The 25,379-nt window shown below is 43.4% G+C and overlaps 1 protein-coding gene across 9 annotated transcripts in view; it reads right to left on the reverse strand.

The window, feature by feature from the left end:
* Nucleotides 1–22,123, reverse strand: part of RUFY3 (RUN and FYVE domain containing 3) — a 137,060-nt gene extending 114,937 nt beyond the window's left edge. For 4 of the 9 annotated variants that reach the window (XR_003940660.1, XM_030190641.1, XM_030190637.1 and 1 more), the window contains exon 1: nucleotides 21,890–22,123. Coding sequence is in view for 8 of the 9 variants with exons in the window: in XM_030190641.1 (XP_030046501.1) it covers nucleotides 21,890–22,073 (184 nt within the window). In the remaining variant the exon portion in view is untranslated. Of the gene's footprint in view, nucleotides 1–887; nucleotides 1,764–21,889 lie in introns of those variants that run through there. The other 5 variants (XM_030190640.1, XM_030190638.1, XM_030190639.1 and 2 more) reach the window with 5 other exon arrangements.
* Nucleotides 22,124–25,379: the final 3,256 nt, after the last annotated feature.

Below are 25,379 nucleotides of genomic sequence, written 5' to 3' on the forward strand. Positions count from 1 at the left end.
ACGCACATATACACATGGATTTTTGTTTGATATTGTTAACCAGAAGCCCTTATGAACACTCAAATGTGAAGGGGGGGGGGGGGGAGAAAGACTAAGGGGTGAAAATAAAAGATTGCCATCTTTAGGCTGGAGTTTTACTTCAAATGCACATGATGGCTTGATGAAGCTAAACCTGCTGCTCCTTGTATCCTAGACTAGAAAAAAAATCATCAGCTTTACATGGGGCATACTTCAAATTTAATCTTCAGTTCCTGCCTGTTCTTTTGAAGATAAACTCAGGCTCTTTACACCAGAGGTTGGCTTGTTGCTCTGCTACCCTTAAGCACTCCTATACATCTATAAACACAAAAGATTTCAGATTATGCGTTGAAGGCTTTCATGTAGGTACTTCTTTTCATCTGCACTGATTTTATCCAGGCCGTAGTGGCCTTACTTACCAGATGCCTATAAGGCACTCTTACTTCTGAACCTTTATAACTGACATTGGCTAATTCCGCACCCCCCCCCCCCCCCCGGAAAAAAAGGCTGCACAGACACAAGCCATACCATCAGAGATATGCATATATGAGACAGAAGCAGAACTGCTGTTTACAAGCAGCTCTGATTCTACACACCCCCTTTCTGAACTGCTGTGACACAGCACATCATGCTGCATATCTCAGACTAGGCATGCATGCATGCAGCTATGCAGCATGCATGCATGCATGCTGCTATGCAGCAGCAGGAGGGGATACATGCACACCCCTGATGGAAAAGGCCCAGTATTTGCCCCTCCTGCAAACAGTCCTGTGGCCCCCAGCCCCATAGCCCTGCAGGAATGGGAGAGGGAGATGATGTTGATGCAGCAGCAGCAGCAGCAAAGGTGTCGGATTGGGGTGGGCGCATACCTTCGTGGGTAGGCTCGGGGTCAGGGGTCAACGAGATGTCATCCAGCTCGCGCAGGCAGAGCCACTCGCCGTCCATGGACACTCGGAACTTGCAGAGATAGATGGTTTCCATGGCCGCCTGGGTGATCTTGTCCGTGCTAGGGGTTGGCATATCGCTTTGAGGCGTCAGGGCGGACATGATGACTCAGCTAGTCCGACGAGAAAAAGACCCCTACAGACAAAAAAAGCAGCGCCTTCGGGTGAAGGAATGGGGTATAAAAATCACGACACACAAACACTCAGCTGTACTGTCCCCTCCCCCCGAACTGCTTGCAATTAAAAAGAAAAATCGGTGTCCGTTTCCAGAGAACAAGCGCAAAGATGCTTCGTTGCTCCCCGATTCTCTTATCTCTTTCCCTAGGCAGGCCCTAAGATCTCAGATCAAGCAGCGCGAAGGATTATCCTGCCTCAGACCAGCTCGGCTTTATTCTGTCTCCTACCACAAGCCACTGCACCGACAATGCAAATACAAAAGCATGGGAAAAAAATTAAAAATGCAAAAAAAAGCCCCGGAGCTCCCAGCGCGATTTCAATCTCTTTGCCTGCAAGAGCCCGGCCAAGAAGGGAGATGAAACATTGGCTGTTGTGTGCAAGAAGCGCAGGGTGGTGACCAAAATGGCTGACTAATGGAGAGAACTGAAAATTCGGCACTCATGTGATCGGAAAGCGATTCCCAGGATGCTACTGACGCAGTCAGAGCAATTAGTCTCTCTCACACACAACATCCTTCACCCTGTCGCTCTCCGGACCACACTGGGGGTACAACACAGTGCGCTGCTCCCCATCAGCTGCTTGCCTGACCAACAGGAAACATTATTTCAAATGTATTTTGAATTTATAGCTCCCACTTTTAACTTAAAATACCCAATGCTATTATAGGATCTAAATCTCTAGAACATCTCAACTATTCGCTTCCCACGCTACTGAGGTAATCCTACGCGATGGGCCAGCTTTCCACATACGAACCCTTTGAGATTCATCATCCTGTTTAGTCCACATGCAAGACATTTAAATATAGGGAGAGGGAGTTCTCAGTCTCCTGAGTTAAGGATGCAATGCTGTAGCTAGTAACAAATCACCTATTAGTAATTGAAACTACTGTGCTCAATGGTACACTACAATTCCCAGACCAGCCCTTCCTGCTAGTACAAAAGGCCAATGTCTATATCACAAACACATGAGCAAGTTACAGGTTATGACATCACAACCAAAGGTGAGGCGTTACCTCACACACAAGCAGGTTACAAGCCACAACATTCACACAGGGTGGGGTTTCACAGAACTGGAAGCCAAACAGGACACACAGCTTGTCCTCAGCTCCACCCCCTTTCATAAGACACCTATAAATATTCTTTCACTGTCAAAAAATAATTCTCCACTGTTTTGTTCCTTCTTAAACACAAAGCCCCAAAGGTATATTATGTTTAAACAGTTTTTATTGATGACCAACACAAAACAACAGTGACAAACCAGAAACACAGTCTAATCTTACAAATTTTTTTTTTAATGTTTCAAAGCGGCAAGTGACACATGAACAGTTAACAGCCACAACCACCCACCTTAACACAACCCCCCCCCCCCCCCGACCCTTCCCCACAAACCCCAACCACCCCCAACACACACACACACACTCTTACCCAAAAAATGACAGTAGAGTGAGCAAATAGTAACATAGTAGATGACGGCAGAAAAAGACCTGCACGGTCCATCTAGTCTGCCCAACAAGATAAACTTATATGTACTACTTCTTGTGTATACCTTACCTTGATTTGTATCTGCCATTTTCAGGACACAGACCGTAGAAGTCTTGCCCAGAACTAGCCCCACCACCCAAACACCAGCCCCGCCTCCCAATCTCAGCTAAGCTTCTGAGGATCCATTCCTTCTGCACAGGATTCCTTTATGTTTATCCCACGCATGCTTGAATTCCGCTACCGTTTTCGTCTCCACCACCTCCCGCGGGAGGGCATTCCAAGTATCTACCACTCTCTCCGTGAAAAAATACTTCCTGACATTTTTCTTGGCTGCCCCCCTTCACTCTCATATCATGTCCTCTCGTTCTACCACCCTCCCATCTCCGGAAAAGGTTCGTTTGCGGATTAATACCTTTCAAATATTTTAACGTCTGTATCATATCACCCGTTTCTCCTTTCCTCCAGGGTATACATGTTCAGGTCCGCAAGTCTCTCCTCATACGTCTTGTAACGCAAATCCCATACCATTCTCATAGCTTTTCTTTGCACCGCTTCCATTTTTTTTTACATCCTTAGCAAGGTACGGCCTCCAGAACTGAACACAATACTCCAGGTGGGGCCTCACCAACGACTTATACAGGGGCAGCAACACCTCTTTTTTTCTGCTGGTCACACCTCTCTCTATACAGCCTAGCAACCTTCTGGCTACGGCCACCGCCTTGTCACACTGTTTTGTCGCCTTCAGATCCTCAGATACTATCACCCCAAGATCCCTCTCCCCGTCCGTAACTATCAGACTCCTCCCGCCTAACACATACTTCTCCCGTGAATTTCTACTCCCTAAGTGCATCACTTTGCATTTCTTCGCATTGAATTTTAATTGCCAAACCTTAGACCATTCTTCTAGTTTCCACAGTTCTCTCCAACCAAAAAAGAACCACAACATGACCAATACAGAAGAAACCAGTGGAACCATAAGGCACTCCCCTTATTGGTTTAAAATATAACTATGAGCTCTCGGTGCCAAGAAGTGGGTGCATAACCTCCAGACAATAAAAAATTACATTGAGATTTAAATGTGTAATGTGTGTCTTGAAGCTCCAGTAATGCCAATTCGTGCAAAGCATTCCTCTAATGCCAATAGGCTGGTGCTTCTGGTTTGGTCCAATATTTCAGGCACGCCTTCATTAGTCAGATTCACCGATTCTTATCCCTGACCCCCAGAGCTGATATCTGGCCCAATAGTATACCCTCCAGGAGAAATTAAATAGGGCACTGGAGGTCCTTTCCCTGTATCTCATCAACAACCTCCAAAAAACGTAATAAGGACACATTCCCAGAAGGCATGATAAAAGGTAATAGCAGACCACCCACATTTTAAGCAAAGAGACAATGAGGCATATTTTCAAAGCATTTTGGGAGGCTAAGTTCCATTGGTTTCTATGGAACTTTGGGAGGCTAAGTGCTTTGAAAATGAGCCTGATAGCTCCCTTACCTTATGTGCTGAACCCCCCCCCCCCAAACCCCCTACCCACAACTGTACACCAGTACCATAGCCCTTACAGGTGAAGGGGGGCACCTAGATGTGGATAGTGGGTTTGTGGTGGGTTTTGGTGGGCTCGCTGTTTCCTCCACAAACGTAACAGGTAGGGGTGGGATGGGCCTGGGTCCGCCTGCCTGAAGTGCACTGCACCCACTAAAACTGCTCCAGGGACCTGCATACTGCTGTGATGGACCTGAGTATAACATCTGAGGCTGGCAATCAATATTTTGAAAGATGTTTTTTGAGGGTGGGAGGGGGTTAGTGACCACTGGGGGAGTAAGGGGAGGTCATCCCCAATTCTCTCCAGTAGTCATCTGGTTGTTTCGGGCACCTTTTTGTGCCTTGGTCATAAGAAAAACAAGACCAGGTAAAGTCGTCCAAGTGTTCGTCAGGGACGTCCTTGTTTCTTTTGATTATGGGTCAAGGACTTCCTAGTGTTAGGCACGCCTTCACTACGCCTCCGATACACCCCCTTGAACTTTGGCCGTCAGTGCGACGGTAACCAGTTGGGGACGTGCAAAATCGGGTTTCAATTATACCAATTTGGACAACCTTGTGAAGACGCCCATCTTCCGATTTATGTTGAAAGATGGGCATCCTTCTCTTTCGAAAATGAGCTCAAGAGTATGCAATGAGATCAGGTACTGGCGGAGGTGAAATCTCTAGAACTTATCAAGCTTTATTACATAGATCTCAGCTATTACTCTCTTATCAATATAAGTGGGAATCATTGCTATCTTCCTAATATGAATAGTCACAGTGGAAATGTTTTTTAATTATCAGTTAAAAATCTCAGTAGCTACACCTTTAGTGGAAAATGGATATAAAATGTTATATCAGTGATACTTTACTCCCCATAAACTGACACAAATATTAAGACGGGATCAGCTTGTGGGGACAGTGTGGAGGCCCAGGCATCTTTTTGTATATATGGTGGTCATGTCCTAGAATTCAAAGTTTTTGGATTGCTCTTCATAGTCAACTACTTTGGTTAATGTCAGGGCTCCCTACCATTAAACCAGATACTTATCTGCTGAATGTATGAATGCCAGGGGTCAAGAAAGAACTTCATCAATTCTTGACTCATGTTTATACTGCTGCTTGGATACTGGTGGCGAAGCAATGGAAACAAACTACTGTGCTCTCAGTGGAACATGTTTTCAATAAGGCGGACTACTGCTGTGTTATGTCCAAGCTTACAGCTAAACAAAAACGAGGACACCTTCTACAGTTACGTGGAATACTTATATGCAGCAAGACATTTTGGTATGATGAACCTTGTTATCCTTAAAGCTTAATCTCACTATCAGTCACTGCTCTTGGAGCCCTTACACTACTGTTCTAGTTGTGGTGGGATGGGGTGGGATTTTAGAGGGATTGAAAGTATAAAAATTTGCATGTGCTCAAACTGTTTTGTATGTTTGACAATTGCAATTTAAATAAAATATATTAAATAAAATTGTTCTAGATTTATACCTCAGATGCAACATCTAAAAAAAAAATCTCACTCTTTGGGGTCATCCACACTTTGCAACTCAGCTTAATACCAGGTCTTCTACCCACATTCCCCAAATACATTTGATTACATGTCTTTCACATATAAATATACAAATCTTTCACTGAGGCTATCCCTTGTACCAGGTTTTCCAAACCTCTCTTGGAGACCCCCACAGCCAATGAAGTTTTCAGGATACCCACAATCAATATACATGAGACCAATTTGCATATACTGAATCTTCAAAGCATGCACATTGATTTCATGCATATATCCTGAGAACCTGATGGCTATGGGATCCCCAGGAGAGACCTGGGAAGCCCTGCTCTGTACCCGCTCATACTGTCTTTCAGGCTACAGCAATTTGCCCAGCAGTTGTACTTTGCACTGCCATGAATGTTGACTGGGTTTTGGTTGAGAAATGGGATGGCAAGGGCTGTAAATGCTTCTGTCTCATGGGCTGTTACAGCTCCGGATGCCCATTTACAATGATATCCAGCAGCTGGCTCTAGTATTTATGTTTATTAAAATTTGCTATAGTGCATTTACCATACCGCTGCCTTTACCATATTTGGGCACCAGCACTGAATACCTGGGGCTAATCTGGCATGTGCTAGACGCTGCAGCTTATGTGGGTCCCTGCTAAGGGTATTGAAGGAACTTTGGGAAGTTCTGGCAGTTTTGTTGTCTTGACCTTTCAATGCTTCTCTAGAGCTGGGAGTAGTCCCAGATGACTGGAGACAGGCAGATGTGGTCCCTCTTCACAAAACTGGAAGTAAGGAGGAGGTTGAGAACTAGAAGCCAGTTAGGTCTGACCTCTGTGGTAAGTAAATTAATGGAAATGCTTCTAAAACATAAAATAGTGAGTTTTCTGGAATCCAATGGACTGCAGGACCCAAGGAAGCATTGTTTCACTAGAGGTAGGTCTTGTCTGTAAAATCTGATTAATTTCTTTGATGGGTGACTACAGAGTCAGATTTGGAGACGCACTATAGCAGGGGCATAGCTATGTGGGACCTTGGGGGCCTAGTCTCCCCCCCCCCCCCTCCAGGGTGTGGGCACTTAGCCAGTATACACACCTCTCCCCCCCCCCCCCCCCCCCCCCCCCCCGGAGCTCTTGTTCTCTCTCTTCCTTGCTCCTCTCGCGGTCTGGCATCTCTTTTCTTCCTGTGCGGCCACCCTCCAGTGTTGCAATCGTCTGACTTTCGGCAACATCGGCAAGCAATCAAAGCAGCTAAGCCTTGCTTCCGCCCTCCTGCCAGCCCCAGAAGATTTCCCTTTGTGCAACTTCCTGTTCCCACGTAGGCGGGCAGAGGTTCTGCAGAGGTAAAGCCTCCGGAGTAGGCAGGAGGCGAGGTTGCTTTGATTGCTGACGCTGCCTAAAGTCAGCAGATAGCAAGGAGGTTAGACTGAGAAGGCGTGACCTCAAAAAGCTGAAGTCAATTAGGTGTGTCTCCCTTTCCTCTGTGCAACTGTCATCCCTGTTCACCCAAAACAAAGCACGCAAACCTATGAGCTGCTCAATCCTTGCCATTCTTTATTGTTGGCAGCATTTTTATTTGATCTCACTTATATTTTCAAAATGCCAGCTTGTGCAGCATATGGATATACACAGAGGGAGCACTGGCTTCATCAGTTAGGGTAGTAATTAGTTCTAAATTGTAAATCATTGTCATTTCGAGGGGCTGGTTATAGGGACTCCCTGTATTCGTGCAGAGATGTTTTCACTTAGTAAATGGCCACCAAAACAGACATTATGTTATGAGAATCAGGTTCTTAACAATCAGACTAAGTACAATTAAAAAAAAAACATTACTTAGGTTGAAACCTGGGAGCATTTAACATCTTTTTTTTTCTTCTGCCTACATCAAAAGACAAAGATGGCATGTGAGAACTTGCTCCTTTTGTTTGTAGAATTCAGTGGTATATTATAAAATTGCACCTGCCTTTTTTTTTTTTATTACTACTATATTTCACAGGGGGGTATTGAATAATGAGGGAAGGGCTTCCTTCATGCAGAAGTTCTGTCCAGAGTCAGTCTAAATGTGCCAGTATTGTCCAGTACAGCACATTATTAACCGCCAAGTTCATACAAAGTTAATGATGTTCAGTAGAAAATAAATCTGTTGGCTCAGGCTACTTGTTATGTGACTATTCCATTATTGGTACCAAGTATTACATATTAAGGACATTTGTTTTAAACTTTAATTCATTTACCCAGTCTTTCAATGCACATGGTTTTGCTTTTTAAATCCAAAGGTGAATCCTAAGGGTGGTTGAACTTTGCTGTTTCTGACTTTACTTGTTTTGGACTGCTTTGAATCCTACTGATCTGTACATTTGCTGTCTAGAATTTGGAAGATGGAAATGAGCAAATAAAGATTAAGTTTTGGATGTACTCTGTAGAAGATGTTGTTTACTTTTGCAATGAGTGTATGGGTTGCCTGTTTTGGTATGTGCAAGTGATAATGGTTGAATAACTGTCTATACTTATGGCTATGATTTCTGAACATGCAACATCATTAAAAGGACAGACTTTTAAATGCCCAGTTGGATATATATGCTAATCTCAACTTTATTAAATGTTTCAGACATATCCATCTACTTGCCATACTGAATTCTATTATTCTGTCTCACTGTATTTTCAAATGTAAGCTGAGCTTGCTTGGGATAATGTGGGATATAAATGTAAAAAAAAAAAAACCCAAACTTTATCCTCCACCTTTTAAGACACTGCCTTTTGCAGCCGGATGGTGATGGCACAAGGAAACAAGTTTGGTCCAGTGAAGACTAACTCAAAATAACTTGTTCCTTAGCTGGGCTCTAGTATTACCATATTGAAAATGCGACCATACCATGCCTTTGTGGTTATATTACATTAATAAGTACAACAATTAACTGGACTTGTTGAAAAGGATTATATAACCTTTGGATGCATGACTATGAACAAAAATGTATACTTTTTTTTTTTTTTGCAAAAGTTTTTATTAAAGTTTGACAACCAAAATACAATCAAGAACAAGACAATACAGAAATGTCACTAAGAAATATATCTTGCTAGGCAGTATAAACCTCAAACCTTAACTCTTTGGCATGATGCTATTACTCATATCTGAAGCAAGATTTAATCTTCGCCTTATCCCCCCCAGAAACTTTCCCTCCCCGTAAAAAAAATGTATACTTATTTATTCAGTATCAAAATTCCTCATGTACAGCCACAAAACAACCTTTTCAGGTGGATAGTGTTCACAATGAGCTCCTTATATTATTGACCAAGTAGAAGAGGTAGGAGTTTTCAGTTTTGGCACAGTATGTCATCACAATAACAAAATACTAAGAAAACCAATGAACTACATTAGGGGCTTATAGCCCATTTAATTATGTTTAAACAAAAGAGATCTGCATGGAACAAAATAAATTTTATTTTGACTTATAAAACCACTGTCCCTGAAAATTTAACCAGAATAATTCATTTGTATATCTAAAATGTAAACTTCTACAAAACAGATGAAGGGCCCTGTTTACTAAAACACATAGGCGCATTAACCATGTATGTGCCTACAATATCCCTATAGGCGCCTATAAGGTTAGTGCGCGTGCTAATTGTAGGTGTGTTTAAAACGCTAATACGCCTTAGTAAACATGGCCCAAAGTGAAGATGTGAAACGAGATTTTAATTTTACTTCCATTTAATTTCAATATATTCCATCTTTATAACACCAGGCTTCCCAAGGCAGATTACAACAACAGTTAAGATGAACCCATCAGGAAACAGGATATCTTCACTGAAATTTGCCATCTGTATTATATACAACAGTGTAGAAAAATGAACACAAAATACAGAATTTATAACTGCTGTTTCTACCAGCTACAATAATTTTTTTTAAGCTGTTTTAGTGATATTCAATTTTTATTTCATGATATGGAAAGTTTACAAATAAATTAAAAGGCTGTCAAATAAGTTTTTAACAAATATCTTTGCCCTTCACCTTTTAAGGCACTACCTATCCAGCTGGAACAACTTTTGAAGTTTTACAGATTTTTACAGATGGACCACACATAGGCAGTCCGTTATTTCTAATAATCTTGTGCAATTGTTTTCAATAGCATTTGCTATTGTTTTAGGTGAGCAAAAATGGTGGCAATCTCCGCATATTGGCTTCAGCCCATATAATGGGCTATATAGGCTCATACCGTCTCCTGTTCTCAATCTAACCTCCTTTGAGGATAGCAATGCCATGGTGGTGGGAGTGGCCCAGGAAGGAAAGAGATGCTGGACCACAGAAGAGGGAAGAGAAAGATACTGGGCTGCACGATGTGGATGGTCCAAGGGAGCGAGAGAGATTCCTAATTCACGGGTGGCAGGGGGAACAAGAAATGGAGGGTAAAATATTGCAAGATGGGGGGGGGGGGGGGAGAGAGAGACAGAGAGATGCCAGATCGTGGGGGGTGGAGGAGGGTGAGGGGAGAGGGAAGCGAGAACTGGAGTGATGGGGGGGAAGACAGGCGGAAAGACCCTGGATCCACTGAGTGGAGAGAGAGATATGCTGGGATGGGGGTTGAGTGGAGGGAAAAGAGCAAGATACTGGACCTTGGGGGAGATGGGGCCCCAGACTGGGAAGTGCAGGAGAAAAGGAACAGACAGGGAGAAGCTGGGCACAAAAAGATGACTCTGTAATTATCCTCAATTCAATATACAGCATCTGCTATTTGGAAGATCCTGATGAAACGGGTCCTGATGGTTAAAACAGCAGTACTTAATACTGCTTTGAATTTTACAACCACAGACGCTTTCGATGACAGATGCTGTATATTGAATTGAGGATAATTACAGAGTCATCTTAAGAAAATATGGTGTTGCTTTTTTGAATAAATTTGAACATTTTCTTTGCAATTTTTTTGAGAAGAAATTAGCGTTGGAAGCAAAAATACATAGTAAAAATTTTTTTAGATACATTAAAAGCAGGAAACCGGCCAAAGAGTCGGTTGGGCCGCTGGACGAAAATGGTGTTAAAGGGGCGATCAAGGAGGACAAAGCCGTAGCGGAGAAATTAAATGAATTCTTTGCTTCGGTCTTCACCGAGGAGGATTTGGGGGGGACACCGGTGCCGGAAAGAATATTTGAAGCGGGGGAGTCGGAGAAACTAAACAAATTCTCTGTAACCTTGGAGGATGTAATGGGTCAGTTCAGCAAGCTGAAGAGTAGTAAATCACCGGGACCTGATGGTATTCATCCCAGAGTATTAATAGAAGTAAAAAATGAACTTGCGGAGCTACTGTTAGAAATATGCCGGAAGACTGGAGGGTAGCCAATGTTACTCCGATTTTTAAGAAAGGTTCCAGAGGAGATCCGGGAAATTATAGACCGGTGAGTCTGACGTCGGTGCCGGGCAAGATGGTGGAGGCTATTATTAAGAATAAAATTGCAGAGCATATACAAAAACATGGACTGATGAGACAAAGTCAGCACGGATTTAGTGAAGGGAAGTCTTGCCTCACCAATCTAATGCATTTTTTTGAGGGGGTAAGCAAACATGTGGACAATGGGGAGCCGGTTGATATTGTGTATCTGGATTTTCAGAAGGCGTTTACAAAGTGCCGCACGAAAGACTCCTGAAGAAATTGCAGAGTCATGGAATCGGAGGTAGGGTATTATTATGGATTAAGAACTGGTTGAAAGATAGGAAGCAGAGAGTAGGATTGCGTGGCCAGTATTCTCAGTGGAGGAGGGTAGTTAGTGGGGTCCCGCAGGGGTCTGTGCTGGGTCCGTTGCTTTTTAATGTATTTATAAATGACCTAGAGATGGGAATAACTAGTGAGGTAATTAAATTCGCCGATGACACAAAATTATTCAGGGTCGTCAAGTCGCAGGAGGAATGTGAACGATTACAGGAGGACCTTGCGAGACTGGGAGAATGGGCGTGCAAGTGGCAGATGAAGTTCAATGTTGACAAGTGCAAAGTGATGCATGTGGGTAAGAGGAACCCGAATTATAGCTACGTCTTGCAAGGTTCCGCGTTAGGAGTTACGGATCAAGAAAGGGATCTGGGTGTCGTCGTCGATGATACGCTGAAACCTTCTGCTCAGTGTGCTGCTGCGGCTAGGAAAGCGAATAGAATGTTGGGTGTTATTAGGAAGGGTATGGAGTCCAGGTGTGCGGATGTTATAATGCCGTTGTATCGCTCCATGGTGCGACCGCACCTGGAGTATTGTGTTCAGTACTGGTCTCCGTATCTCAAAAAAGATATAGTAGAATTGGAAAAGGTACAGCGAAGGGCGACGAAAATGATAGTGGGGATGGGACGACTTTCCTATGAAGAGAGGCTGAGAAGGCTAGGGCTTTTCAGCTTGGAGAAGAGACGGCTGAGGGGAGATATGATAGAAGTGTATAAAATAATGAGTGGAATGGATCGGGTGGATGTGAAGCGACTGTTCACGCTATCCAAAAATACTAGGACTAGAGGGCATGAGTTGAAGCTACAGTGTGGTAAATTTAGAACGAATCGGAGAAAATTTTTCTTCACCCAACGTGTAATTAGACTCTGGAATTCATTGCCGGAGAACGTGGTACGGGCGGTTAGCTTGACGGAGTTTAAAAAGGGGTTAGATAGATTCCTAAAGGACAAGTCCATAGACCGCTATTAAATGGACTTGGAAAAATTCCGCATTTTTAGGTATAACTTGTCTGGAATGTTTTTACGTTTGGGGAGCGTGCCAGGTGCCCTTGACCTGGATTGGCCACTGTCGGTGACAGGATGCTGGGCTAGATGGACCTTTGGTCTTTCCCAGTATGGCACTACTTATGTACTTATGTACTTATGTAATCGAGTGTAGTACCGGAAGACTGGAGGGTAGCCAATGTTACTCCGATTTTTAAGAAGGGTTCCAGAGGAGATCCGGGAAATTATAGACCGGTGAGTCTGACGTCGGTGCCGGGCAAGATGGTGGAGGCTATTATTAAGAATAAAATTGCAGAGCATATACAAAAACATGGACTGATGAGACAAAGTCAGCACGGATTTAGTGAAGGGAAGTCTTGCCTCACCAATCTAATGCATTTTTTTGAGGGGGTAAGCAAACATGTGGACAATGGGGAGCCGGTTGATATTGTATATCTGGATTTTCAGAAGGCGTTTGACAAAGTGCCGCACGAAAGACTCCTGAAGAAATTGCAGAGTCATGGAATCGGAGGTAGGGTATTATTATGGATTAAGAACTGGTTGAAAGATAGGAAGCAGAGAGTAGGATTGCGTGGCCAGTATTCTCAGTGGAGGAGGGTAGTTAGTGGGGTCCCGCAGGGGTCTGTGCTGGGTCTGTTGCTTTTTAATGTATTTATAAATGACCTAGAGATGGGAATAACTAGTGAGGTAATTAAATTCGCCGATGACACAAAATTATTCAGGGTCGTCAAGTCGCAGGAGGAATGTGAACGATTACAGGAGGACCTTGCGAGACTGGGAGAATGGGCGTGCAAGTGGCAGATGAAGTTCAATGTTGACAAGTGCAAAGTGATGCATGTGGGTAAGAGGAACCCGAATTATAGCTACGTCTTGCAAGGTTCCGCGTTAGGAGTTACGGATCAAGAAAGGGATCTGGGTGTCGTCGTCGATGATACGCTGAAACCTTCTGCTCAGTGTGCTGCTGCGGCTAGGAAAGCGAATAGAATGTTGGGTGTTATTAGGAAGGGTATGGAGTCCAGGTGTGCGGATGTTATAATGCCGTTGTATCGCTCCATGGTGCGACCGCACCTGGAGTATTGTGTTCAGTACTGGTCTCCGTATCTCAAAAAAGATATAGTAGAATTGGAAAAGGTACAGCGAAGGGCGACGAAAATGATAGTGGGGATGGGACGACTTTCCTATGAAGAGAGGCTGAGAAGGCTAGGGCTTTTCAGCTTGGAGAAGAGACGGCTGAGGGGAGATATGATAGAAGTGTATAAAATAATGAGTGGAATGGATCGGGTGGATGTGAAGCGACTGTTCACGCTATCCAAAAATACTAGGACTAGAGGGCATGAGTTGAAGCTACAGTGTGGTAAATTTAAAACGAATCGGAGAAAATTTTTCTTCACCCAACGTGTAATTAGACTCTGGAATTCGTTGCCGGAGAACGTGGTACGGGCGGTTAGCTTGACGGAGTTTAAAAAGGGGTTAGATAGATTCCTAAAGGACAAGTCCATAGACCGCTATTAAATGGACTTGGAAAAATTCCGCATTTTTAGGTATAACTTGTCTGGAATGTTTTTACATTTGGGGAGCGTGCCAGGTGCCCTTGACCTGGATTGGCCACTGTCGGTGACAGGATGCTGGGCTAGATGGACCTTTGGTCTTTCCCAGTATGGCACTACTTATGTACTTATGAGAGATCTTTTTTTGTGTCTGCATTTGGGAGTCATCTCTTACGTTCCTGTTTTCAGTGGTAAAGTCTTACAGTATTACAGGATGGACAGTAGCCAGTTGTCAGACTTGTGAGTTCTTGTACCAAGTAGAGCGCTGCTAAGCCCGGTACTCGGACCAAGTTCTGCTTGGTGGCTGGACAACCCCGGGTTTCACCTGCGTAGACCGCCGTTCCCCAGAGGTTGAGCCCCTAGGTGTGGGCGGCCTGCAGGACTTACAAGACGGAGCTGGAAGCGGGGTGGTGAACGTATCGGCCAGGCAGGCAGCAGGTCAAGAGAGTAATCCAGGTACAGGTAAAGTCAATAGACAGGCAGCAGGTCAAGAGAGTAATCCAGGAACAGGCAAAGTCAGTAGGCAGGCAGCAGACAAGAGAGTAATCCAGGAACAGGCAAAGTCAATAGGCAGGCAGCAGACACAAGAGTAATCCAGGTACGGGCAGAGTCAATAACGAAGAACAAAGTAGAGGAGAAGCACACTATTGAGCAAGTAACACCTACCAAAGTAGAAGCCGAAGCCTGGAGTCCAGGAACAGCTTAGCTGATAAAGTGCTGGCATCTGACACCAGCAGGGAGAAGGGGCACAGCCATAGGACAAGAGCAGGGGAAGGAGGAACCAGAAGACCAATAGGAGAGAAGCAAGGGAAGCCAGGCAGAGAGAGAGCAGACTCAGGTGCGTGGAAGCAAAGCAATCAAGGAGCCTGCAGCCAGAGAAGAACTGCACACACATGGCTCAGGGCTGTGCCAGTCAAGTGTGCGTGTCAACGGGACCCTGCGCAGCCCAAGGACACCGCTTGCGTTGAGGTAGGGGACATGACACCAGTGGGATTTACAAATGAGGAAGTGAACACATTATTATCAGGTCCATCTCATTTTGATATTAAGGATATGGAGAATGAAGTAATGACTTCCTGGACTAAACTTGTTAATCTGAATAAAAAAATTATCAATTTAGAACTGAATGCTTCCACGCTGACAGAATACTGTAAATTGGAGAGGATCCCTAGGGATCTCCGAATGCTTAAAGAACCCCAGGTGCTTAAAAATGATATTGATTTTTTGGATAACTGGAATAGAATATTGAACAAATGTTCTTTCGATCTCATGTTATTGATAATTGATAGGAGTAGAACTGTCATTCATAAGAGTCAGGAGAAATCTGATGTAGATTTGAAAAATATGAAAGATAAGATCAGCATTGATTAATAAGATAATTTACATTGCTTGTTGATAATATTAATAAATTCAAAGAACTGAAGAAAAATAAGATGAAAAAGTTTAGACAGGACGAGCAAGATTATCGAGTATATCTGTGGATGTATAGAATTCAGGATTCTAAAGCAGCGAGTACATCGGTTGAGTAATCTATAGGAAGCGATTCTAACAGTAATGACAACTTGAGTTCAGGTTCTAGTGATAAGGGTGCTAGCTCTAAACGTTTTTTTAAGAAAGCAAACCAAGGGTAGGGGACAAAGAAGAAGAGGGTCAACGAGACCAGAGGTCGAACAAGGACAAGGAATCCACAGAACAGGTGGTAATTAATCTGTCCAATAGGAATTTGAATACCAACAAATTAAAGTTACTTTCACTGGGTTTATCCCTTCAACCCAGTTCGATATGTTACAGTACAAGATTGATCTTGAAAAAATTTTTAAAGCTTTGTTTTTGAAAGTTTATTTATTTGGACAACCATCTAAGTTTTATAAGACTATATTAAAACCTCATTCTGCTTGGATGCCGAAGGGGTCCATTGCTCTACAATTGGAGGTATTCAGGCAGAATGTTTTGAAAGAAGTTGGGAAATGGGAAGAGAAACAGCAACAATTTGGCTGTAATAATTTATCTAACAAAATGAGAAAAGCTTTGAAAAATTTGAAGGAAGAGTCCTCGATCACAATTAGAAAGGCTGACAAAGGAGGTGCAGTGGTAGTTTTAAATACTAATGACTACCATAATGAGAGCATGAGACAGTTAAATAATAAAAACGTGTCCAAAAAGCTTGCTTTAGATCCTACTAGGTTACAAAAAATATATCAAAACTCACTAAAGCCGGTGTGCAGTCAGGTTTTTGAACACACAGGGTCTTTAGATTTTTGAAAAATCAACATCCGCTGACACCAGTGTTTTACCCAAGATTCACAAAAGTTTAGTGAATCCACCAGGAAGATCTATTATGTCCTCAACTAATTCTCTTGAACCTCTGTCCTATTTTGTTGATGAGTTTCTTAAAGAGGAAGTTATTAAGGGCAGTTCATATATCAGGGATACATCACATTTCTTCAATGTTTTGTCTGAAATTTAAATCACAAATTAACCTTTTATTATGGCCACTTTTGATGTGACCTCTCTACATATCTCTATTCCTCAGGATGAGGCAATGAATGTTATATACAAGGTACTTGAAGGAAAATAACGACCACACTGTATTTCCACTGATTTTCTATTAAAGATCTCATATTTAGCAACGAAAGAACATTTTTTTGTGTACAAGGGTCAGTTCTATTTACAGCTTAAGGGGGTAGCGATAGGAGTCACTTTTGCCCTCTCAGTTGCCAATATTTATATGTTGCGGTTTGAAGAAAACTAGATGTATTGCTCACTGTTTGCAGAAAAGATGAAGTGGTTACGTTATATAAATTACATCTTTGTTCTTTGGTGTGGCAGCCCTGATGAACTGACAATGTTTGCACAGTGGCTGAATACTTGTGATAAAAATTTATATTTCACATTAGCATCAGCTGTTGACACAATACATTTCCTTGATGTGGAAATTAGGCATGGTAGGGTTTACTACAAAGGTATTTAATAAACCAACTGATAAAAATACATTGCTATCACACGGTAGTTGTCATCCGAGATGCTTAAAAAATAGTTTGCCACAGTCACAGTTTCTTAGGTTCAGAAGAAATTGTTCTGAATTGAGTGATTTTAAAGAGCAAAGTGCAAAGTTAATGAATAAATTAAAACGTAGAGGTTTCCCTAAAAAAGTATTGAAATCATCTTACAAGACAGCAAGGTTCTACAATGGATATTTTTTTATTACAATCTCAAAAGATGCCGATATTCAAACTTGAGATATAAAATTTACATCTAATTGCGCTACAGCAGTCAATATTGTAAAAAATAATTGGGAGATTGTAAAACTTCATCCTACGTTTGACGATATGGAGCTTAGGGTGGTCTTTGCACATGACAAGAATTTAAGAGAGATTTTATGTCCAGCAGAACCTAAGATGAATAACCAACAAAGTATTCTTGTATACGGACACTTTAAAGTGTATGCAGTGCTCAGTATTTGAAGTCATGTTACAGACTGAAGAATTTAAGAATCCTAATGATGGGAAAGTGTATCATCTCTAACATTTCTCAAATTGTAAAAGTGAACATGTGGTTTATGTGATTATTCGCCCATGTCAAAAACTGTATGTGGGGATGACGAGTCGGTGTTTAAAGCTATGTTTGTTTGAACATAAATCAAATTTAAAGATGGGAAGAACCAGTGCTCCATTGGTGGATCATTATATGGAGAAATTTCACAGCTTTAAAGATTCGAGATGTTTTGTAATTGATTATGAGCCACCATGGTACAGAGGTGGCAACTATTATCAGAAGCTTCAAAGGCAGGAAGCCAGATGGATCCACAGATTGAATACGTTGCAGCCTATGGGATTTAACCATGAAATCGATTGGACAGTATTTCTTTGATTTTTCCAGCTCCTGGGGGCAGTTTTATCTGTATTGTATATTTGATTCTCAGTCACAAACAGAAGACAAACCCCCCACGGATGAAGCAACCAAGTGCAAAACAGCAGTGGAGACCAAAAAGAAGGAACCTCTTACAGTTGGTGTCCAGATTCTCTTTATTGATTCTTTAAAAAAAACAAACAAACTACTGCAAAGAAGAACTGACACAGCTTGTGTTTCGGCCGTACTGGCCTGCATCAGGGGTCTAAAAACTTGTCATATGATTCATATCTCCAGAAAATCCTCATAACAATCGATCAGTATGTAGATGCTGCACAAAATTAGAAAGTTTCGCCGATAAACACTGGCAAGACGCCGCTCATGTGAGCAGTGAAAGGACAAAACATTCTAATTTTGGGCAGCAGCTACTTACTGATCAATTGCTTTGAGGAGTTTCTGGAGATACGAATCATATGACAAGTTTTTAGACCCCTGATGCAAGCCAGTACTGCCAAAACACAAGCCTTGTCAGTTCTTCTTTGCTGTAGTTTTTTTTTTTTTTTGAAGAATCAATAGAGAGTATCTGGACATCAACTGTGAGAGGTTCCTACTTTTTGGTCTCCTCTACTGTTTTGCAATTGTTGTCAAAATTGTATAGCTTTATAGGTATACTTTTATATTTAGTATGTTAATTGAGTATGTTTTGCTGCTTTTTTATTAATTAATGACGTGTTCAGCATCAGACATTTAAAGCGCTAGAGGTTTGGCGTCCAACGTCAGCAGCGTCTAACTGAGATGTGAGTTTCTCTCAGTTGCATACACAGAAACCGCAAAGTAAGTGTTTGATTTAGTTAGAAAATATTTTGTTTGGACACTTAATGAACACCTATTGGGCGATCCAGAGATTTGCGACGATATCCAGGCTGTTGTACACTCTTTTCTAGACCACAATGATAATGGAACTGTTACTGATGGTACGCTGTGGGATGCTTTGAAAGCAGCGGTGAGGAGTCATTTGATTCAGTGGGGTCCGTAGAGAAAAGAGCTCAGAAGCAGCTTGAGTTTAGCCTTTGGTTCCAATTAGTGAATCTGGAAAGGAAACATCAGCAGTGGCCCACTGCGGAACATTTGGCCTGCTTGAAAACGTGTAGATTACAGTTACATATGCTGCAGCTAGAAAAGATAGTTTATGCACCGCTTGCTTAAACAGAAACTCTTTGAATCTGGAAACAAGTTGGGAAGAATGCTAGTGAGACATTTGAGGGAATGGGCACCAGAATATTGAAGATTAAAGGAGAAGGTAGTAACAGTGGTTAGCGTATCTGGTTTTAAAAAAGGTTTGGACAAATTTCTGAAGGAAAAGTCCATAGTCTGCTATTGAGGCAGGCATGGGAAGCAACTGCTTGCCCTGAGATTTGTAGTATGGAGTGTTGTCATGATTTGGGTTTCTGCCAGATACTTGTGTCCTGGCTTGGCCCCTGTTTAGAGAACAGGATACTGGGCTAGATGGACCATTGGTCTGACCCAGCATGGCTACTCTTATGCTCTCTTCAGTATAAGGATGGTGAGATAAGGTCACTTTTTATTCAATACTATCAAAAGCTGTATAGTCAGGACTACTCTCATCCGACTCTGCTATTCAGGCCTATCTTAACCAGGTTACATTACCACAACTCATGGACGATGATCAGGCCTTTTTAGAGGCTCCCTTTTCTCTTGAAGAAGTTGTGCTTGGGTCCGGGGATTGGCAGAAGGCAAGGCTCCGGGCTTGGATGGCTTCAATGCTAAATTTTATAAAGTGTGCAGGGTAGAGTTGAGCTCCCTCGTTCTTCAAATTGGGAATTTAAAGTTGGCAAGGGGGGCAGTTGGCTGAGACTATGCATGAGGCAGGCACTTCTCTTTTGCTTAAGCCGGGGAGGGATCTGGTAGTTTGTGGAACATATAACCTATTTCCCTTATAAATGTTGATATTAAGATTCTAGCAAAGATAATGGCTGATAGGATAGGACGAGTGCTCCCTTATCTTATCCACCATGACCAGTCTGGTTTTATTGTCTAATGACAAGTAGCTAATATTTGCAGTGACGCTCAACTTGTCATGGCTGGCCAGGGAGAGCTAATTCAGATGCTGGTCTTTGGCAGGTCGTGTCGCTTATGGGGTTTGGCTTGCACCTGATTGGCTGGTTGCAACAATTATATTAGCGCTCATCTGCTCATTTGCGCATTAATTGTGGGTACTCCAAACCCTTCCTTATTGAGCAGGGCACCCGTCAGGGTTGTCCCCTGTCCCTGTTGCTCTTTCCCTTATCTATAGAGCCATATGCGCAACAGGAGTTGCAAGATCTTCATGGGATTCAGATAGATGATATTCATAAGACTGCTCTGCTTGCAGATGACCTTTTATTTTATGTTAAATCTCCTGGGTTTTCATTGTTTTGTTGTGGGAATTTAGTGCTCATGGAGTAGTTTCTGGGCTTAAAATAAACTATAAGTCAGAAATGATGGGCATTACGACCACATCTCAAGAAAAGCTCAAGATAGGTACCTAATGGTACTATGGTATTATTAGGCTTGCCAACTGAAGCTTATTTCGGTATGGAAGAGGGGTCTGGATTCAGCGTTCGTGTGGTCAGAGCAATATGGAGTGCAAGCGTTTTCTTTGCAGGCATCTCTTTGGCCCTCTCTCTCCAAAAGCATACCTACAACTTTCTACCAATCCATAGTACTCTATCTGCTTTCTCTGTGGAGCACTCTTGATGCCTGATTTTGTGACCTGGAAATAGGATACTGGGCTTAATGGACCTTTAGTCTGTCCCAGTATGGCAACACATTACTTATGTACCATGAACCTTAGAGCAGGCTTGTTGACTTTAAATATGTTTCTTAGAGGCTCTTATTAGCGTGCCTGTCTGGAGTAGATCAAGTAGTATGAAGTAGGCACTGTCTCATGGTTAGCTGTACTGTGCACGTTTTTAGTAGTGCTATAGCTAATGGCAATTTGTAATAGTAGTATACAGGGCGAGGGAGAAGGCTCAAAGATGTGCAGAGAAGGGCGACTAAAATGATAATGGGGATGGGACGACTTCCCTATGAGGAAAGGCTAAAGCAGCTAGGGCTCTTCAGTTTGGAGAAAAGGCAGCTGAGGGGAGATATGATAGAGGTCTATAAAATAATTAGTGGAGTTGAACGGGTAGATGTGAAGCGTCTGCTCATGCTTTCCAAAAATACTAGGACTAGGGGGCATGCCATGAAGCTACAATGAGGTGCATTTAAAACGAATCGGAGAAAATCTTTCTTCACTCAACCTGTAATTAAACTCTGGAATTCGTTGCCAGAGAATGTGGTAAAGGCGGTTAGCTTTGTGGAGTTTTAAAAAGGTTTGGACGGCTTCCTAAAGGAAAAGTCCATAGACTGTTATTAAATGGACTTGGGGAAAATCCACTATTTCTGGGATAAGCAGTATAAAATGTTTTGTACATTTTGGGGATCTTGCCGGGTATTTGTGACCTGGATTGGCCACTGTTGGAAACAGGATGCTGGGCTTGAATCGATGGACCTTTGGTCTTTCCCAGTGCGGCAATACTTATGTACTTATGTTTTAAACGTTTTATGTATAGTGTATGTTGTCCACAAAAAAAAAAATTACACCTAATAGGCTACCCCGCATGATTTTTGCGCGCACTGACAGTAACAGTTTCAGAACAGATTCACAGCGTTTTAGCACAAATTAAGCCTAACAGGCTACTCGTGCGGCCTACGCTGCACACACATGGGTTTGATCCCACTGATAAAAATAAATAAATAAACACTGGACGGCCCTCGATCTAGGGTCCGCAAACCTTATCTTCTCTCTCGATATCCGTATTTTTTCGAACAGAGGCTAATCACACCATCGTTGGGGAAACACAGACTAAAGCAATCTAACAAACACATTTTTCTCCACTACCTGCCCGCGTCAAACCTGGGAGGAGCGCGCGCAAGCCTCGTGACCTCCTTAACAAAACACCCGCTATTCAAGGGGCGCTAGGACCGCCGTGGGCGCCGACTCGTGGCGTGGGGCCCGCCAGAGCCCTGGGGCCCGTCCTGACGTCACTCCGTCTCGCCCCGTCACCCCGCCCGCCCAAAGAGACCCCCACCCTCCTGAAAAACACTCACGCTTCTTAACCGGCGGCAGTGGGATCGGGAAGAGGGGTTGAGGCTCAGAATCGTTGGGAAGTTGTTGTCTCTCTTCCCTCCGCTGTTGCGGGCGCCGTCGAGCTCCGGGATAGAGAAAGACCGGGGAGCCGCAGGCAGGAGCCTCCCTGGGGGCAGCGCTTTCCTCCGTATCCTGGAGCTCCATGCCCAGGGTTGTCCGTGTGCTGCCCCGTTCCCGGAGTGTGTCACCGCGGCGGCTCCGCCCCCTCCCCGCCCAGGCGCGCGCGAGTAAGGAGGAAAGGGGGGGGGTGTCGAACTTCACAACATTCGCATGCCGAGAGCGACTGATGGGGGAGAACAAAAATAAACAGACACGCTTTCTGGTTGCAAACTAGCAAGATATGGGAGATTATATTAAATACTTTTCATGGACCGCTCCCATAATTAAAAAGTTTTCGTTCTGCTTTTAGCGATAAATTACGAAATAAAAGTAGCTCTGCTCCTGCTTTCAGCGTTTTGTTATCTCTCCGTTCCGCACGGAATGGGATTTAACATATGTACATAAAGTTTGGCCGTGTGATACTACCACTACTATTTATCATTTCTATAGCACTACAAGGCATACGCAGTGCTGAAACTTTAAAAACAGAAAAATATAGTTAGATAAAAACCATATAACGTATCCTCTCTGCCCATTGAAGTAAATCATAGGCTGTTTTTCTTACTATTATGATTTGTATGGTGAAAAAAAAGGGGGGAGAGTACGGTAACAAGTATTCCGTGATACAGAAGGCCGTGCCAAGCATACCAAGGGAGGGGGTGGTGGTGGTGGTTCTGCTTAGAAATGCAAATGAGATGGTCACTACAAGTTATTTTACATAAGATATACAGCCCCTTAATTATTTACATATCTGGCACATAGTGTAGGCCTATCATACAGGTACAAACTGGTTTTGGACAACATTTGTTTTCCTCAAGTGTCTGAAGACTTTGACCTCTCCAAGCTACCTCTTGAATATCTTGCTAAGTACGCACCTCTGACTGTATCATTTTATGCACCTTCTGCCAAAATAGATAGTGCTAAGGGGCATCATTTATTAGCAGGGTTGTAGCTATGTGGGGCCCAAGCCCCCCCATTCCTGCCTCGGGTAACAGGGAATGTGTACTTGGATGACATGCAACCCTCCCTCCACAAGTGTGTATGTGCACGCTGTTTGACATCTCTCTCCCTCCCCTCCTCTCGTGGCCTGGCGTCTCTTTCCTTCCTGTGCCCACCCCACCGGCACTGCAGTCCTCCAACTTTTAGTAGTGACAGTGATCAAAGCAGCCTCACCTGCCTGCCCTGGAAGCTTTCCCTCTGTGCAACTTCCTATTCCTGATAGGCGGGCTCAACTGAGGGAAAGTTTCTGGGACCTACTTGAGGAAAGGCTGTTTTCATTGCCGATGCTGCTAAAAGTCAGAGAATTGCAGTACCAGGGGGCAGGCACAGGAAGGAAAGAGATGCCAGTCCATGGGGTAGGGAAGGAAAATAAGACACTGGGTCAGATGAAGTGATGGGGAGAGGAAGACAGGGGGAAAGGCCCTGGACTCTGGACCCACTGTGTGTGTGTGGGGGGGGGGAGGGGAGATACTGGGATGGGAGCATGGTGTAAGTGGAGGGAGAGATGGGGCCCTGGGATGAGGAAGAGGAAATGATGATGCATATGGACAGAGAAGAAATATCAAATGGAAAGGAGACCCTGGAAAGCACAGAAGATGGGAGGGTGGATTGGGGAAGAACGGGAACAGAGCAGAAGGTAGGTAGGTGGGTGGGAGGGGGAAGGGAAACAGAACAGAAGATGGGTGAGACTGGGGGAGAAGAAGAACAGATCAAAAGATGGATGGGACTTGGGGGGGGGGGAGGAAGAACAGCTGATTACTAGGACTCATGGGTGGGATAAGGGAATAGAGCAGAGTTTTGGGGATCAGAGCAGGGAAATGGATGGGAGAGATGGAGTGGGAATTTTGAGGGGATAGTACTTGACAACTGGTAGATAGGAGTGGGTATGTTGATGGGTTGGGGAAAAATGAGATATAGTATGAATTACCTCTCCAGAGGCTGAGATGCATTGAAAAGGATAGGGGTACTGGGTAGGGATGTGAGAGGAAGGGGATAAGTCTCTGAAGGGGTTGAGTGAGGGCAGAAATGGGGTTAAAAAGATGGTGAAAGAGAGGCAATAGGAGATGGAGTAGAGGGTAAGAGAAGAATGACCTGGAGGAAAAGGAAAGAAGGAGAGAGGGATTGAGCTGGGGCTGAGAAAGTGAGTGCAGAGGATAGAAATGGGGACCTAGGGAGTGGGTGAAAGATGAGCAGAGGATAAGAGACTGGGGAAGGAGAAAGCCAGAGGGGCCACTGGGAGTGCTAGAGAAGGAAATGGGAAAAGCCAGTAGGTAGATGAGATGTGAAAAGGGGGACTAGAGGGTGACAGAAAGAATGAGGGTAAAATCAAATGGGCAGAGAAGAGAAAAATTAAAAAACAAAACATAAAGATCAATGCCAGACAGATGCAGAGAATGAAAGGAAAAAGACAACACGAGAGAGAAGGATCGGAAAAGAATTTAGAAGACTGACACAGGGAAAGTGGAAAAGAGACTGTGACCAACCCAATTAGAAAAATAAAACGCACAAACAGCAAAGGGGGAGAGAAGGGGAGTAGGGTGACAAGAGAGATGTTGAATCGGGATGGGTGGAAGAGAGGGGAAGTACTGGAATGGGATGGCGAAGATGCTGGATTTTAAGAGGGGGAAAGAGAGGAAATGCTAGATCAGGGAGGATAAAGGATATGGGAGGATACTGGATGCGTAGGGGTGGGGAAGGGGTTGTAGGGTGAAGGAAAATACTCCATTACTACTATTGTATCGTTTTCCGTTTACAAGACCTTTTCTAGTCAGATTTTGGACATTTTTTGCAAAACATCTTAAGTCAGACTTGGACATCATATCAAAAATGCCCCTCTATGTAACTTTGTAAATCTAGGTGCTTTGAAAATATGCCTCTTGGTATGTTTGCTTTACCCTCTTTCCTATTGAATTTTGTAGTTCCTTTCTACGCTTTTATAAGTATGTTTTTTATTGGATTGTAAACCGCCCAGTTCTGCAAGTCAGCTTAGGCAAGTTTTAATAAAATGTAAACTAGTTCCCCTCAGGTTTTTGCAGCCCAAATGCATGACCCTGCATTTTTTGGCATTGAATCTTAGCTGTCATATTCCAGACCATTCCTCTTACTTTGCTAAGTCCTTCCTCATGTTATACAAACCATCAGGGGTGTCTACCCTTTTGCAGGTTTTGGTATCATCCACAAAGAAGCAAACAGTACCAGACAACCTTTCAACAATATCGCTTACAAAAAATGTTAAAAAGAACCAAACCTTACGGGACACTACTGGTAACATCCTTTTCCTCAGAATTAGCTCAATTCACCACTACCCTCTGTTGCCTTCCACTCAACCAGTTCCTAACCCAGTCAGTCACT

The sequence above is a fragment of the Microcaecilia unicolor genome, chromosome 2 (assembly GCF_901765095.1).
Source record: "Microcaecilia unicolor chromosome 2, aMicUni1.1, whole genome shotgun sequence".
Lineage (NCBI taxonomy): Eukaryota > Metazoa > Chordata > Amphibia > Gymnophiona > Siphonopidae > Microcaecilia > Microcaecilia unicolor.